The sequence below is a fragment of the Dermacentor albipictus genome, chromosome 9, assembly GCF_038994185.2.
Source record: "Dermacentor albipictus isolate Rhodes 1998 colony chromosome 9, USDA_Dalb.pri_finalv2, whole genome shotgun sequence".
Lineage (NCBI taxonomy): Eukaryota > Metazoa > Arthropoda > Arachnida > Ixodida > Ixodidae > Dermacentor > Dermacentor albipictus.
The window spans coordinates 11,048,141-11,066,082 of record NC_091829.1 but is presented as its reverse complement, the minus strand read 5'-3'; the positions used below and the strand labels follow the sequence as shown (position 1 = coordinate 11,066,082).

Sequence of the window (17,942 nt, the reverse complement as noted above, 5' to 3'; positions counted from 1 at the left end):
CCACTTCTCGAGACTCTGTTGCATTATGCAGCGAACTGCTTCTCGAACTCCGGTCAAATCAGCTGCTGTAGACGACGTCCTGTGTCCTATCTTGAACTGTTGTGTGATCCCCATTCCTGGTACAGTGTAGGCCGGCGCGGAGGAGGTCTGTGTCACAGAACCATATGTAAAAACATGTTCGTAATATCCGTACATGTAAGCAATGTATGATAGCGCGAAATGCTTGAGACCAGCAAGCGGCATTTTCGATTTCTTCGTTATTCCAGGGATTGAGAGTCTCACCGTTGGCTTTGGCATCATCCAGAGTGGAACTTCGGGTATTTCATACGGTTCGAAGTCCGACGGCAATAAGTCTTGTTGCGACAACACGGCTTCTGAGTAGGCGGACACGGGCCGTACGCTTGTGACTTTTGTGAGAGGATGATTACTGTCTCTAGTCAGTAGCCTTAGATGCACTCGCAATGGCTCATGTTGCAGATAAACTCGAGCTGGACACCCACGTGCCTCTGCAATAGTGCCACAAGTAGACGCACATCGTGGTAGTCCTAGGCAAATGCTCAGTGCGTGAGCCTGAGCACTTTCAAGTGTGCGTACAGCAGTTGTACTAATCCGAGAAAGTACAGGCGCACTGTAGCGGAAACAGCCAACGAAATGTGCCTGGTAGCGCTGCAGAAGAGATGATTTGGATGGCCCCCATGATTTTCCAGACATATGTCTGGAAAATCATGGGGGCCATCGAAATCATCTCTTCTGCAGCTCTTCCAGACATATGTCTAAACACAATCAATCATTCCACCAACACAATAACCCGAGTGCGGAGCAATGGGAGAGTCGGCTTACCAGCTGCGAGCTCACGGCCCAAAGGGCCTTAGTGCAGCACGCTAGTGAGGTAGCTAGGCTCAGTGGAGCCCTGGAATAGGGGCCCACCCTTGCCGGTAGAGGCTCCAAGTCGCCGGCGCCCAAGAAGACGACGGAGACCTCGAGACGCTAAATGCTTGAAGGAATCAAAAAAAGTCTCTCTCTCTCTCTCTCTCTCCAGACATATGCCGAATGATCTGAGTAAAGCTGTCCAGCTTTTTTCTTAATCAAGAAAGGTGCTTCAACCAAGATAGGTCACGGTCGATGATGACTCCGAGAAACTTGTAGTGGGTTACTGAAGGTATAATCTTCCCATCAATCATAACGGGGTAGCAGGCCACTGATGTCCGTGTAAATGCCATGGTTAACTTTTTTTTCCGATGAGAGCTGCAGTCCGCGACTGTTTAGGTATGTCGACGTTATTGACACCGCGCGCTGCAGCTTCGTTGTAGGTACGTAGGTATGTAGGTAAGGTATGTAGGTGCGTGAAAGAGAGAGAGATAGAGAGAGATAGACGTGCGCTCCATTTTACTCATCGCAAAGAGTTGCGACCATAGTCTTTCTACACACTCAAGCCAAATGTAGCACATAACGTTAAATATTAGCATCCCTTTGCCACCATAGAAGCACTAACACGTACCAGGCTACGTTACGTAGTTGTCATAAGCCGTAATTTTCACAGATAGTCTTAGTATCTTAGAAGCATCTTATTAATTCGTTTCAAGACAGTTACACCTCCTTCGTTTGGCCTGGGTTCCCGCAGACCTGAAAGGTTTAGTCCCAAACGAATCTGCTGATGCACTCTAGGTGGCATCTCATGATGGTCCTCCTATGCTTGTTTCACCAAGATCGGTTTAGTGCTATAGGGCAGCGTAGTTCATGAATTTACTTCGGCCAAAAGTTGTTCCAAACTTTCATTTTCCGAATTTTTGCATCTTAATTTTGATCGGAACAGTAGGCGATGTCCCGCCATGCAGGAAGATTCAAACCTTGCTTACGTGAGCGTGTTGCCAAGTACCTCTACTCGACATTTACCTTCACAGGTTTGATCTGGCCCTGCCCGCATTATGTTTTTTCTGGGGCGAGTGATTTTCATGAACCACCTTTCTTAGCTTGCCGCCATACTACTGTTTAAAAGAAACTTTTTAAAGATCCCTTTCAAAAACTTGGCGTGACTTGTCTCTACCAGTCTTCCTATCCTTAGGTGCTAGGGGGCTTTAGCTGTAGGAACGTATGTTATGTCGCCAATTTCCTGTGCGAGAGACGAATTTTACATATGCAATTTTTTCCCCTTCATCGTGTACTAATTTCTTTCTTTCCCTGGACTAGGGACGCCGCCCACCTTGGACGATTTTACCGTCGGCTCATTTCAACTAATAAAGTTTATTCCTGCTCCTCCAGTGGTAATAGTTATTATTCAGATCATATACGTATCAAGTAACTCTTTATTTTTAAAGTTTCTAGTTTTATAAATTTATTTAATATTATTTTCACCTCCATTCTTTATTATTTTCTTGAACCCTCGTAAGCCCGATTTCTGGCCGATCCGCCAGAGTAACTAGCGCCATTTTACTAAAAAACAACTAACTAACCAACGAAACAACAGCTAAGCACGTGTACTGTGAACGATAGATTCCGTGGGCTGCGAACAAGAAATATCTGAATCGCGAAGCGTCATTTCGTTTGGCGCATTGGTCAGTGACCGTTTCTAACAAGGCTCTTATTTGGCCGAACATCGAACTCTGGACAGTATTTCCGGCATGTAGAACCGTAAGAGAATCGCGCCTGGTTAATCTCTCTGCCTTTTCTCCCTTCTATCTCGACTTCAGACCCTGTCTGTCGGAAATTTAATTTTTTTTATAGTGGCAATATAAATCATGATATACTCTAAGCACAAACAGCCCATTACGTTCTTCGCGCAAAGTACGCAATGAACATGAACTTTCATTATAATACGATAATCTATACCAGTGTATAAAACGCGTGAAAAACTAATCCATGTTGCAACGCATGAGATGAGCACGTGTATGTGGCGGGGGCGCGTTGTGACGACATGAAAAAATAAGGCGTAATGTATTTCTTCAAAATCATTTCCTATGTTGAAAACAGAACGGCAGAACATAATACATCTGAATAAGGAGAGCTTTGTTATCTCTCTGATGGAACCTATAGTGGCGCTTGGCGCTTGTGTGTCAAAATAACAAACGGCAACATGTGTCGTTGGGGCAGCCGCAGTGATTTCACCAGGTGCATTTTTCATTGTGTTTTCACGTTCTGCTAAGATCTCTCTACGCGTAAAGAGCAAGACGCTCCCGCATTATACTGCGAGGAAAACTTGGAAATGTATTTTTGCATTACCATTGCCTCTTGTTAAAATGTTGCACATCTACCAAACAAAAAGGCATTCGTGCCGACAAAGTGTGAGGATCCGTGCCCAATGCTTGACAGACAATGTATTGAACAGGTGCGTAGTAGGCACTGCCGAGTTTCTCCATGAAAGTGCCATCATGAAGAACGAGTAGCCATCGGCGGCGCGTTTAACTGTACTGACGGAGAACAGCGCGGAATGAGCCACAGGAACCGAAGGTTCGGAGTCATGGGAACGGAAGGTTTGGTGCAAGTATGATGAAGTGAAATGAAATCGTGTTCAATCCGAACAAAAAAACAAACAAACAGCATTACTTATCTGAAATAACAGCACAGAGTTAGGGCGTTCGATAGTCATTCTGTCGAAATAAAATTTATTTTCTTTTCTGAGCGACGTGACGCGACGATGGCGATATGACTTGACAGAGGCTGTGCGTGATGCTTTATGTAGTATTTTCTTCCTCTCTTTACGTCGCAGTGGCACTAAGCTCGCAATCGACTTTAAACAAGACGTGTAGTGAACTTCAATTAGCAAGGCTTCGTTTTCGTCCTTCTAACGTCCTGTGCGCTGTGTTTGCTAACTCTTTGCTTCTTTACCACCGATAAACCTTAGCAGGAATCGCTAAGTTGCGCCTTAAAGAAACCACTTATTTCCTTTGCTGGAATTTCCGGCCACCTAATAATTAATTAGTCCTGTTGAAGACACGGGCTTTGCTGACTTCACACGGGTTTGGGATATCTGGGATCCCGGTATCTTGTAAACACTTCCTGAAAAAAAAACGGACCTTTCGTGCCTCCAGAGCGTCGTAGGGAGGTCTCAAAATGTAGGTACCAACGAGACAAGAAAGTAGAAGTAGGCAAAACTAATGGCACCGGCGTAATTAGCGCCAATATAGTTGATAACAGCACATTAGATCTACCCCTGTAAAGGATGCACCGCCGTATATATAGGTATGTTGCGGCAAAGCCATTGTACGGCACACTGTTGGGAAATTAAGCGAATTTGCTTGGACTAACCAAGGTTCGCGCGAGGTAATGTATCGAAGGCGGCTTCCACGGTGCCCACAAGAAGAGAGTATTAGTCTCACAGTAGGTAAAATAACCGGTACGGGCGTAATTAGCGCAAATGTTGTCGAAGATGAACCACATGTACCATGGGGTGCATTATCTCCGGCATCGACGCACCTTGCCTCTTGGTCAAAAAAGAAAAAAAAGGAAGGGACGTAATTGCGTGCCAAATATGATACGAAGAAAATACGAAATGAGCGACTGAGTGAAAAAAAGAAATATAATAGATACATACAATCAACGTTTAATCATCGAATCATTGGACCACCGTGCACGTCCACCTTGCCTTTTTTAGCATCGGCACTTGATTGAGCCTTTCCTTTTTTTTCACCAGTGCTGTCCACCGATGACATTGCCCCGCTTCTCCGTATTCGCTGCGTTATGCTTGATAAACACCTTCGTCCAGTCTATTGTGCCGTTTCTTGCGAATGGGCCGACAGTCTGACACCCCCGCTTGAAGGAACAACGAAAGACGTGCACATGTGCCCGCCCCGGAGAGTGTTATGAACGACATTCAAGGCGTAGTGTACAGGAATAAAAATCGGCCGATGACCTTGCTACGCTAAGGAACCGTTCACTCAGTTTTAATGTGATGTAGTATACTTGCACAACGTTACGCACTATATTTCATGGGGCTTACCGTCCCGAACACTCGGGCTATGTCAGGGGCCCTGAGGAGTGGAGTGCTCTGAATATTTTGTGAACCATAGGATTTTTCACCCTGCATCTATTTCTAAGTGCACCAGCACATTCCGCCCCGCCGCCCTCCTTCAGAATGCGGTCGCCAGGAATCGAACCCGCGACCTGGATAATGCTCAGCAGCAGAGCGCCGTAGCCACTGAGTCCCCACAGCGGGTAATACTACGCGCTCAATATTTAGGTATTTATTTACGCGCCAACATACATCATTATACAAAAAAAAGTTGCATGTCTTTGCATTCCAGTAGTATTACACACTTTCTTTTATTTATTTATTTTTTTTTGCAACTCGCTCGCTAATCAGTTGCCTACACCGCGCATGGGTTACTCGAATCCACGAAGAGACGCGACTGGAACCATAACTGGCATGCCGCCAGGTGATTGTTAACCGTTCTGAACTCGGCCGCTGATGATAACAGAGTGGCGGCATTTCTGCCTGGTAAATAAATTGCTTCCGTTTCGCTTTTTGTACGAATATCTTTTGTTGTCAGCAATGACCAGCGGTAACCCTTCGTTCCGGCCATTACCGCAAGGTCGTGCGCGTACCGAGTTTGCGTAAATTACAGCCGTGCAGGAGGCACAATAAAGAGGCAGTGTGAGCAAGTTGATTTGTGACGGTGAATCAGCGCAGAGAACCGACAAACGACGGTGTTTAATAATAATAATATTTGGGGTTTTACGTGCCAAAACCACTTTCTGATTATGAGGCACGCCGTAGTGGAGGACTCCGGAAATTTTGACCACCTGGGGTTCTTTAACGTGCGCCTAAATCTAAGCACACGGGTGTTTTCGCATTTCGCCTCCATCGAAATGCGGCCGCCGTGGCCGAACAACGGTGTTTGCCTTTGCCCCTCCATGTTTGCTGCGCTGGCTCCCTACTGACTCTCCACGTGCGCTTGCGAGAAGTGCTTTTTTTACTGCAAGAAGTCTAATAGCGGCGCATGGAATCGCAACAACTGGTGGATTGAGCGTGGCTGACTATCAGAAAATTCTTTTGAACTCAAACAGAAATGCTCATCCACGAGCTAGTGAGCAAACGTGTGGTCCTCCGAAACGCAGAATGTTTTGTCGCTGCAGTGAAAGCCGCTCAACGTCAGCAAGCACCTCAGGGTTGTGGCTCGCACCTGTTTTCGAAATTACGGAAATTCACTGTTGTTCTCCGGAAATTGAACATGCATATCACACTTAAGCGACCTGCGCGCTACTGTGACGTTAACTTCAACGGTCAGGGCGTCCGCCATCGTGTGTGGATATACATATTGCAGAAAGCAGGGCTAGTTGGTTTTATGATAACTGATGCTTTCCCCGCGTTTCGAAAGAAACAGGAAAAAAAAGTCAGAGAACTAAAAAAAATAACGAAGTGTCATTTCTGTTCTGTTCTCTTTTACTCTATCATGTTTTTTTTCTGTGCTTGTTGTCGCAGACTGGCAGTGGCGTGCGCTCTTTCCTGTGGTCGACGCGGAGCGAGCCGCCGTCGTACTTCTTCGGCACCATCCACGTGCCGTACACCCGAGTCTGGGAGCACGTGCCGGAGAACGCGAAACAGGCGTTCGGCAACGCAGACCGCGTCGTCTTCGAGCTCGACCTGCTCGACCCTGGCACGCTGGGGGCGCTGGCAAACTGCCAGCTGCTGCCCGAGGGCCGCTCCCTGGCCGACGTCCTGCCGGCCGACCTGCTCACGAGACTGCGAAGGTACGAGAGCTTGTCATCCGCTTACGGAGCCCACACACCCGTGCAAGGCAGCACGTTTTTTCGTAGCGGTAAAAGGGCACCAGCTCTGTGTAAAGTTGTCATGTAGAGGCACTGTATCTCGCACCTGCGTCCACGCTGGTCCTGCGCGCAGCCTCCATAAGTTGCCAAAAATCTTAAACTATATGCAGACAGACGAATTAGAATGTTGGTCTATGTCCTGCACAGGTATAGTGAACAGTGCGGAAATGCTGGAGGTGTTTTCGGAAAATTTGACGATAATCAAAACAAGCTCGAAGAAGTAATAATTTGTCACGAATTTCCAGAGAGCCCCGCATAGCCTACAAGTGCGTTTGCAATTTGTAAACGACCGTTGCAAATGCAGCTGGAAGAAAATATCGGCCTTTACCTTGATGCTCACGTATTTGAATGCCTCTACTATCTTATGTAGATAATTGAAAACGCCTATCAAAGTGACGTTCTCAACGGTGGGCAACTGAGTGGGCGCGGTGCGACCGGAGAACGTGACATTAGCGGTCAAGAATAAAACGGCGCACAGTTAGGGAGGTATTCTGTCCACCTAGTGGGCATGTCCATTTTCTTTGCAGTTGAAATTTTGATTGGCTGGGCTGCGCGTCCGCTGCAACCAGGTGCCACAGCTAACCAGCACTTCAGCAGCAGAGGAAATGCACATGTCCATTAGGTGGACTCTTACAGAATAGCTCCCTTGTTCGAGCAAAGGCGCATCGCAGTGTTATGGTTTATGACGTTGGAGGCTCGTCGCACAGAGGACACTGCAGGAAAGTGGTAGGCCAGGGCGGCGCAAAAGCGAGAAGTCGAGAAGCTGATGCAAAAGCTGCCCACGGCAGGAAGAAATTTGCACCACAATAGACAACAACGCGTTTCTAAGGCGGACACTATACGTGCTAAAGCAGCATTCATGTTATTAAAAATGGTGCCCACATCTGTGACAATTCTTGTTCAATATTCCGGCATTTCTTTTATATTCTATTTCGCACGCTTCAAGTTATCTCTTACCCCCTGTGACATCGAGGCCACTTTCTCACGTTATGCTCTTATAATTTCATTTTCTGTCTGCGTTTCTGTCATGTGCCGATGTTGAAAGAACAGCGAATTAATGTGACCGAAAGGCCGTTTTGTTTATCGCGTGAGATGCAGCGAGCTGGGTGGATTATACTAAAAAAGTATGGTGGTATGCTTCTTCCCTACTCGTTTCTCGCAAGAAAATATAGTCTGCAGCTGACTTCAGCAGAAGTCAGGCAGCGCCGCTTCACTCTAAGCTCTTATTGCGGGAGTAGTGGGGGAGTGATACCGACATGCAGACCCGAACGTCAGATGAAATTCAGACAGTCAAAAAGCTGTGCACAGACGCTTCTAGTGCCTCGCTAACGTTTCACACCGACGCCGCCAAGCGAGACGTGGAAAACGTTACTGCTCGCAGAAAACGAGGACACGGAAAGTAAAGACATCGCAGTCTCTTCTGTGCCTTTGTCTTCGGCGCTGCAATGCTTTCCATGCGTCAGTACAACAACTTGCGCAATGCGAAAGAGTCAGGCTATAAGAGAAATGTGTGCGCCTCGCCGCAGGCACCTGGAGTACGTGCGCGCCAAGATGTCGTCGTGGATGACGGCCGACCAGCGCGGGCGCGGCCTGTACGCCGACTACCTGTTCCACGCCATCACGGGTGACTGGGAGCGCAAGCGGCCCATCTGGGTGCTGCTCATGGTCGACTCGCTGACCGAAGGCGACGTGCGCGCCCGCGGCGTGCCCGTGCTCGACCTCTTCCTCGCGCAGGAGGCACAGCGCCTGGCCAAGCGCACCGGCGCCGTCGAGCAGGTGCACGAGCAGTGCCTGCCCCTCAACGGACTCAACGGCAGCCAGGTAAGGTCCGTCGACTGACGAGTACGGCCTCGCCGACAGCCGTCACGAGGCGATTCACAAGGGCCGGGCCTTCGCTTTCACACCACTGAGCAGTCGCGTAATGTTCACGTTAGTCGACGCCTTGCAAGTGGGGCATTCGGTGTCATCTGGACGACGCTTGCAGTATGCGAGTGGAGGGGAAAATGTGTAGATGTACTTTGAGCGAGGCCGAAAAAAACGATGTCTTATCATGCATGCTGTGCGCGGAGTATGAAACGCGTTCGCAGGAGTCACTAAATGAACCAGTTGGAAGAAATCAACCTCAGTTGCGCTAAAAACAAGATAAAATCATGCCGCATTAACCTGCGCAATCTGCCACCCTTGTGAAGTAGAATACGTGTGGCTGACATAAATAATTTAGTGTAATACTTTCTAAATGCGCACATGTGGTTGTAGGGCAACCACGTGATCTGTTGTTTGCGGTATGGCAGCCATTTCTTCGGCAATAACGGCCGAACTCCTAGTGCGACATCCCGAGCAACATGAAGCGCTGCACACTCAGGGACGCCGAGGAGCGCCGAGATGCGCACAGTAAACAAGCACAGAGAAAATGAACAGGAAGAAAGATGGCTGTGGAGGTGAAGAATTCAGAAAGCTTGCCACGCATGAGCACTGTGCAAAGCAAACCGGCAGTGACAGGCTCTCTGGCGAAACCCGGCTAACGAGCGGGCAAAAAGCGCGAGCCAGACTCCACGGACGTGCGAAAACGGCAACAGCAGTGCTGCGCAAAGCGACTGCAAACGACCGGCCCGGACATCGTGCGAAAAACATAACGAAAGCGAGAGTAAAGGCAGGGGAACGTAAGCACCGCCCTCCTCTTACTACGGCCTCGCGTCGTCTCCCGCCGGCGTTGTGCTGCGACTACGTGCACTCTACCGGCGCGATGGAAGGCGCCGGCGTAGATAAATCTCTGCAGCCGCCGCCTGTTTGCAGTAGCTGGCACCGGCGCGGCTCCCGAACGGCGCGTCCCCGATCTCGCCGTCGCCGCGGATTAGCCGAGAGAGAGCGGTGTGTGTGTGCTGTTCGCGTGGGGGGCGCGGCTGCCGGATTAGTGCCCCGGGGAGCGACGGCCGCACGACCCCAGCGCGCCGATTCCGCGCGTCGCCTCGGCAGTCTCGCAGTCGTCGCTCATCTCCGCTGTCGCGCCGTTCATCGAGGGGCGAGCCGGCAGTGGCGTTGTGTGCGGCGATGAAATTACAGCAACCGTAATGGTTCCTTTGTTGATGTTCCGTAATCACATGCAGCTTATTTTCTGAGATAGCAAGCTGGCACACTAAGTGAATTCATGACAGGCTGCACAGCGCAAGGAAGTTGTTCGCGAAAAAGAAAGAAGAACAAGGCACTGAACACCCCCCCCCCCAATTTCCCCCCCAGTGTAGTGTTTCCTTGTCCTGTGCAGCCATCATGAATTGCCGACTATCTCAACTCTCATTGCGTCTACACTACATGGAGAGCGAGACTCACTAGGACACTAATTGAGGTAATCAGTAATTTGCTACGACGGGTCATTTTGCCGACATCGCGCTGAAATTCTCCCCGAACAACGCTGGAAGAGTACCTAATTTCACTTAACGTTGTCTTCTGTTTTGTTATCCAGTACATCTTCCTGTGGAGAAATTCAAGTAATGAGCACATCGCGGGCATTTCTACTTACGATGGCTAAATAATAAAATGAGAAGGACACCCGGGTGCGGGCGCTACAGAGCACAACCACCAAACAGGCTATAAGCAGTCTCTTCTATCACATAATTACTATGCGCATTGCACAGTTTCCACTGAACGACGTAATAGTGCAATGCTTACGTAATTTCTACAAGTACAAGTAGTGACCAACAAAATTCAGTACAAATACAGTTCGAACACACAGCTCGTGTTCACACGGTTCTACTGGCGCATATAAATGAAGCATAGACAGACACCTTTTACACAAACGATTACGAATTTATAACTTGGTATGTCCTCTGAAAGGGCTCTCAGAATAGCGGTACAGCCTTATGCCAACGCCACGAGGAAGAAGGACAAGGAGAAAGGAAGAAGACAACATCAGGACCCTCTGAAGCGGGGCGCCTCAGTGAGAGATGGCAAGCCGCCCTCCTGAGCGAGGCACCCGAAGACCAGGAGTGGGCCGTCCAGCGGGCCAGGGCCGTTGCCGAGGATCTCGAAAGATTTTCTTTGGGCGATGGACCCCTGGCAGCCTAGCCCCGGGCACCAACATCAATAACCATTGGACAAATAAAGTTTATTGCTGTCATATCCTATTCTGTTACACTTTGGATTGTTGGCCATTGCACTGGCCATTTTACCACGATAATTCTTCGCGCGCTTGCTGCACCTGCTCGTCGGCCCACCGCCTGGAGGACTCGGGTATCATGCCGAGAACTGCTCTTGCAGCAGTGGGCGGTCGGCTGTCTAGTTGAAGAAGCGCTTTGTCATTGACGGCTCTTGTTCTCAGGTGGCTATTGTTCAACTGATTTGTCGATACATTATGTACAGAAGGAGTAGGAACGCCAAAAGAACACGCACACAGGACAGCATTCATAACGAATTGTGCTTATATGTAAACCAGTCTGTATTACCCCTGCAGATATGGCGGTTGTTGGTTCTGTTCTCCACCCCCGAAATTATGCAGTAAAAATAACAAACTGTGCACTTAAATATGTTCGCGACAACAAATAAACAGTGACAAGCGCATAATTTCTTCACACGCTATAGACATTCAAATACTAGAGACCATGACTTATCTGCGTGGTGAACGGTTACCTAAGCGATGATATTGGTTTCAGTTATTACTCGCCGCGAAGGCGCAGTGGCTGTCTGGTCGAGGCTTCGATTCCTGGCCATATGGCAGCGGAATTCAAAACACCTGTGTGCAAAGATTTTTATATACGCCAGGAAGCCGAACGTGGCCAAACTAACCTGCAGTCCTCTTCCGCGGTGTACGTTGCAGCTGAGGTGCAGCTTCGGCAAGTAACATCAAACCCAGCCAGCTACCAAAACATCTACGCGGAAATTAGCGCTGACGAGGATGCGCTACGGCAGTTTAAGTGTACGACCAAAGTGTGCTGATGCCATCCGGTATGGAGGCGACGAAAATCGCTCGACATTATGACCCATAACAGACGCACGGCTGTATGAACGTCAGATTTACTCCGATGCGTGCGGCCGACCTCTGTCCATAGTTACGTGCGTTGCGACAGGCGCATACGCTCCTATACGTTCTGGCACGACGGCGTCCAGTCAAGTGAGAAGCTGGGCATTAGTACCCCCAAGAGGAGCGCTGAACTTGCTGACGCGAAATCGCTGCATGCGCTACTTTTGCTTACGGCGCTGCTGTCGGCACACCAAGTTTCAGCGCTGTTGGCGCTACTTGCCTACACGCCTGTCTACACTAGCGTGAGGCAATACTCACGTCACTGTTGCACTTGAATACGCGGCAGGGCATCGCCCGAAGGTCTATGCGAGATAAGGCCTTGAGCGAGAATGCTTGTTTCAGTGTGCTCGGTTTATACCGTCAGAGCTTTTTCGAAATGAGCAGTAGCTCACTAAGTCGTCTGTGCAACTGGCCTCTATCCCGCGGATACTATGCGTGGACTGCACGTAGTCCGCCCCAAGCGGCTGAAAATTGGCCTCTAATGCGCCGCACGCTGAGTCGCATATAGTGCGCTGAAACTTTTATTGCGCTGAGCGAGAAGCTGTAGAGAGGGAGAGACGAGCGTCACTCTGACCGTCTTGCGCTTGGCCGGCTTCATTTCATCCGCAAATCAGTGCCTTGTGCGGGAAGACTCCGTACGTCGAAGACCAGTGAGGATCATCGGTGGGAAAGATTGCGCAGATTTATTGAGAAAATATATTTACATTTAAATTGAGCTCCGAAGGTGCAGCGACAACTTCAACAACACAGCATGGCCGTTGACATTGACGCGTCGTGTTGGTGTATACCGTCCTCCGAGGCAAGCTAATGGGCCACAGGTTTCCCCGACGCCTGGTCTCGCCCATGTGGCCACAACCTGCGCGACGGCTGCTGATGGCTCTGGAAAATCCCCGCTACAATGTTGGCGCATCGTCCCGAGGGCGCATAGTGGTCGCCTGGGATTCAGTCTGGCTCGTCGCATGCAGCCCGCGCGGCTTGCGACGCGCAGCGCTATCTCGTGCCGACAGCGGTGGCCTGGGGAGCGCGCGCGTGCATGGAACGAGGCAGCACGCACGCTGGACGCGCTAACTGCTTCTATAACGCACCTAGCCAGATAACAACTTCAATTTCATGTCCGCTATCAACCGACAGAAAGCAACGTGGATGCGGTCACTGATTCCGCAACGAAGTGAACTCCGCTGGCATAACGGGCAAAGAAGTTACGATTTGGAGAGCATATGCTCAGAAATAAAGTAAAGCGTTCACCTGCCTTGACACGCCTTGGTTGCTTAATGGATTTGACGTTGCGCTGCTAAGCACGAGGTCGCGGGATCGAATCCCAGGCTTATTTTGTTGGGAGCGAAACGCAAAAAAACGCCCGTGTGTACCGTGCATTGGGGGCGCGTTAAAGAACCCCAGATGGCCGAAATTAAAGCGGAGTAGCACGGTATGATAAAGAGGCACGCGTAGTGGAGGACTTTGACCCCATGGAGTTCTTTTGACACGCATCCAGTGCACGGTACACGGACGTTTTTGCAATTCGCTCCCATCGAAATGCTGCCGCCGCGACCTGAATTCGACCCCGCGCCCTCGGGTATACTAGAGCAGTGCCACTACGCCACCACAGCGGGTCGACGCCTATCACTGTCGTCCTCATACTTCCTTTGAGTAGTTCATTCGATCACTTTCTCGTCCTCTAGTACGCACTGCCCGCTTTGAAAGAAGAAACCGTTACCCGCAAGTGCGTTCTCAGCGTTTTCACAAGCTATAAATTTATTCCATGAAGCACCAAACTGGGAACGACTGGCGCTGTGAGGTTTTCTCGCTTTAAATTATATTTATTATTATTATTATTATTATTATTATTATTATTATTATTATTATTATTATTATTATTATTATTATTATTATTATTATTATTATTATTTCTTTTCTTTCTTTTCTTTCTTTTTGAATGGCCGAAGGTGACTGGTATTTTGCGAGGCTATGAGAGATCGACGATGCTCTGCGAGATCTTCGCGGCGGTCCGAAAGCCTCGTCGAAGCCCGTTTGACAGCGCCTGTCGTGCGCACAGAGCTGGCGCCTTGGCCTAGTAGTGCGCGGCCTTTCTATTCGCGCGACAACGATCGGCATCGCTATTCAGACGCAGCTTGCGTACGAAAAGCAAAAAAGAAAAACGCCGAGGCGACGTTCTGCAGCGTCATTCCCGTATACTCGAGTCGTCCACGCTAGCACTCGGATCCCACAGAGCGCGCCGGCCGCGCCAGAGAGAACAGAGCGAGCGGTCGCGCGGAGCTCGCGTAAGCCGCTTTCGTCGGCCGGACTTCGCCCTCGAGACTCGGGGGAGCCGCTGCAACCCTGCAGCCCTGCGAAAACGCAAAGGCAAACAAGACGAAGCACCGCGGAGGAAGCTGTCCGGTACGGCACGCGTCCGCGCGCGCGGACAAATTGGGTCCGAGTGGTTGTCACGCCCGCCCACGCACCTCCTGTAACGCCCGGCCGGGGCGGATTCCTGCCTATGGGGACACATACTGGCAAGAGTGGCGCGCAGAAAGATTTCCGCGCTTGAATCGGAGGGTCCCCCCCCCTTTCCCCTTCTCCTCAAATCCCCTGGGAACGGACGGCCGAGGCTCAGCGCGGTAGCCGAGAACGCTCGAAGCGGGGCGGATTTGAGGCAGGGCGCGGCGAGCGAACGCGTAGCTGTCACCCCTCCGCACTGCCTGGCTGCGCACGCGAGCAAAACGTGCGGGACGTCAGGTATTGTAAGCGAGGTGATGAAACACGCCGTAAATGAGGGCTTCGTTCATCCAGTGGGCGAAACAGGACACACAGCATTCGTTAAACGAGAAGTGCGCAGGCAACGTTCCGGGTGGTTTTTGCGGAGCTGTTGCCATTGTTTGCTCGGCACCAGCGAAACAGAAAGTTTCAGTGCTTGCCGAAGATCGTGGCGCCTTCCAGAAGTGCAAGAAGCAGAGCCCGTATTCGCAAAAGAAAAAGAATAAAAAGGTCTTACGCCAACAATTTATCGAAAGAGCCAATTATAGGAAACAATTCATGAATCATAAAGGTGACGGGCCAGTGGGAAAGAGCACCGAACGAAAGGCTTTGTGAATCTGAGCCTGAGGGTTAAAGTCACGAAAGTTAAAGTCACGATAAGTTTCTTATTCTTAATAAAAGAAAAATGATATGAACCTGGAACAACAGAATTTCGCCGTCGTCGCGAGCCGTGGGGTCGACCTTCACATCATGACGCGCGCGATATCCTGTATCAATTAACCCTCGGTGACGGCTGTCCCTCCGTTCACTACCTTTTGTATTTCTCTGCATGCATATTGAAGTACAAGCGTTGCTCCTAAGGTAAACTATTACGCGATGCCTGCGGTTTAATGGGTGTTCCACATGCGCCGCCCTGGCCCGGAGTATCACTGTCTAACACTACCAGGGCTATATTACAGATTCACGTGCGTAAATACCATAGGCGACGGATGAAGAGACAACCATCGCCGTATATCTATCGGCAGAACATTTAATGCTTCACGAGCTATTTTGGGCTAAAAAGGTAATTCGCGTAATTGTCACAATTACTTGTCTAATTGCTACCTCCAGTCATTTTAATATGTGTGCCGTTATATTAAATAGCATTGATACGATTCCCCGCTTACTTTATTACGACAGCGATTACATACACGCTCCAAAATATTGTCACCGTCGGCTTCACCGTGGGACCGGTTTCGTGTATAAGACCAAGTGCGATAACAACGCGCCCCACGCGTCGTATACTGTGGGTGCGACGGAAAGCGTGCGAGGGTGAGCAAGAAGTCCAAAGATGTTTCTCTTAACTCACGCATTCGCCTTGGCAAATACGATAAGAAAGTTCTCGTCTCTAGCCCAGCCGTGGCTGCGCGCGGCGCGGCTTGACGCATACGCGGCCTTCGCGATCCATTTTGAAGGTAATTTGCGGCGGGTGCAAAGCTTGGGCGAGTTGGCTTGTGGCTTTATGCGCGCTGTCTTCCCATGCTTAAATTGTATTGGTAGCGTAATCTCAAGTTTCGGAGACTTGTTGAAGTGAGAGGCAGCACGAAACGTTCAGTGTACCGCTGCCGGCGCTCTTCATCACGTCAGAGTTGGGACAACCAGTGTTCGCGTTCACCGAGGTAGATCTGGTCGTGTTCGCCTGTGCGCACATGATGGCAGCAGTCCTCTCCGCTTTCCCGCTGTACTTGAGTTCGCGAATGCTGAGGATAATGTAAACGTGAATGTGAAGATTTCTCTGGTATATTTTAGGGAAAGGTTGGAGGATGCGTCTCTTCAATCCCAAAATTATATTGTAGCATTTTAATTATCACCTCCCTGCCCTTGGATATCAAAGGCTAAGTTGCCCTTCAGCCCGCTGAGTACTATTACTACCAGCATGCTTTGCGACAGCGGGGGCATAGTGAAGCTAGTTGCGAAATTCGTCGATGGCATCTTGACTAAAAAAACCGCTAGCTTTCGCGACCGCTCATGGTGTCATACAAACCTCACGTTCGCATGACTGAACGATTCTGAAGTCTAGAAGCGTCACATAGGCTGGGGCGAGGGCGGACATCTGAGGGCTCTAGATTCATTTTGATCATCTCAGGTTCTAAAACATGCCCCGAGCACTAGTGCACGGAGGTCGGTCGATCGGTCGGTCCAATCAATCAATCAATCAATCAATCAATCAATCAATCAATCAATCAATCAATCAATCAATCAATCAATCAATCAATCAATCAATCAATCAATCAATCAATCAATCAATCTCATTCATTCAGATCGGAATGCGGTCGCCGTGGTCAGAGATTGAACCCGATACCTCGTGTTCTGCAGTGGAATGCCGCAGCCAATGATCCACTGCAGCGGGTACAGAATCAGCAGCGGGTGCACTGCAGCGGGTACACTACCCATACATACCAAAGGGACCAACATTCGCTGAGGCCAAGGAAAGAGCAGGAGACAATAAGGAATTTCCAATGTTGGCGTGATGTAACCGTGTCGAACTGAAGTAGGCGATAGCTCGTGCGGTCGGAAAGAACCACACCCAAACGTGAAATGGATGCAGACCAATAAGGGCGCATTCATTTCTACCTTTGAATACAGCAACTGCGTTCTTGTTGAGAAAGGCCGTATTTTGTCTCTAATATCGGCAAGCTTGTGCAACGAAAATCGTCTAACCATGCCTCTTGTTTTCCTTGTCTTTCGGTGACTGCTATATAAGGCCTTTTTTGCTTGTTGGGCCCCTCAGTTTTCTCGACTCTTCTCACGAAAAGCGTTGCGCGTTGCACAACGAAGTATATATAGAGGGGCTTACGGGTAAAGGGTTCTGGTGTTAGCATGGACGCCTTGCGATCTAAGGCCACGCTGTAGTCATACGAGTGACCCGTGGGTACACCGAGATATTCGGAAGTGCTGGAACTTAGGTTATTCGAAATTGCTAGTCTAACACTCCTCCAGTGAATCCGCAAACCACTGCTAGCAGCGCTAGCAAACCGGAAACGAAAGCGCACCCGAGAACGCGCTGAACATGTCGTTCCATACGAGGCATGTCCATAAGCGCCGCTCGTTCATGATGAACAGAAGGAAGTGTTGCTCCAGTATAACGTCCACCATGGCTTCGCGGTGTTGATTAATTTCGCTGATTGATTCGGTCGGAAATCGTTTTACAATTCATTATATTGATCTCAGCCTGTCATACTTTGGCGAGAGATAGGCAGCAATGGAAATCGAATTCACGGGGAATAAGAAATGAAGCAGAAGTGAGAAAAAAGAAAAGCAGTACAACGTTATCGACGTCGATCTCAAAGCAAAGGGAGGAGCCATGGAATGGGGTGATCGGTAAACGATAAGACAAAGCTCGGTACAAACGCGGAAAATATGTTACACAGGAAGACTGAAAAGAAGCTTTTTTTCGCGCTTAAATATAAAAAAAGTTAGCAACCTCGTAATGCCCTGCATTCCGCTCTAAAAATTTGGAAGGAAACGAAGTACATATTCCTTCTTTCGGCAGATGTTGACCGGCGTGCGCGCTGGAGTTCGCTCGCCGCGCCATGTTTGTTTTCATTTCTTCTTTCCCTGGCACCTCTCCAACCACCGCGGCTGAGCTCAATTTCCTCCCCTCGAGTTTTTCTCCGGTTCTCTTCAGCCGCGCACTTGAGAGATTGCACCGCCA

The 17,942-nt window shown here is 49.5% G+C and overlaps 2 protein-coding genes across 2 annotated transcripts in view; one reads left to right on the top strand and one right to left on the bottom strand.

Annotated features, from left to right (window-relative positions):
- Positions 1-17,942, bottom strand: part of LOC135911143 (uncharacterized) — a 147,873-nt gene that overhangs the window by 119,873 nt on the left and 10,058 nt on the right. The gene's annotated exons all lie outside the window — the stretch shown is intronic.
- LOC135911083 (metalloprotease TIKI2-like) overlaps positions 1,830-17,942 on the top strand; it is a 59,731-nt gene continuing 43,618 nt past the window's right edge. Inside the window, exons 1-4 of the mRNA XM_065443180.1 lie at positions 1,830-1,856; positions 5,032-5,148; positions 6,416-6,684; positions 8,289-8,583. Coding sequence (XP_065299252.1) covers positions 1,830-1,856; positions 5,032-5,148; positions 6,416-6,684; positions 8,289-8,583 — 708 coding nt within the window. The remainder of the gene's footprint in view (positions 1,857-5,031; positions 5,149-6,415; positions 6,685-8,288; positions 8,584-17,942) is intronic.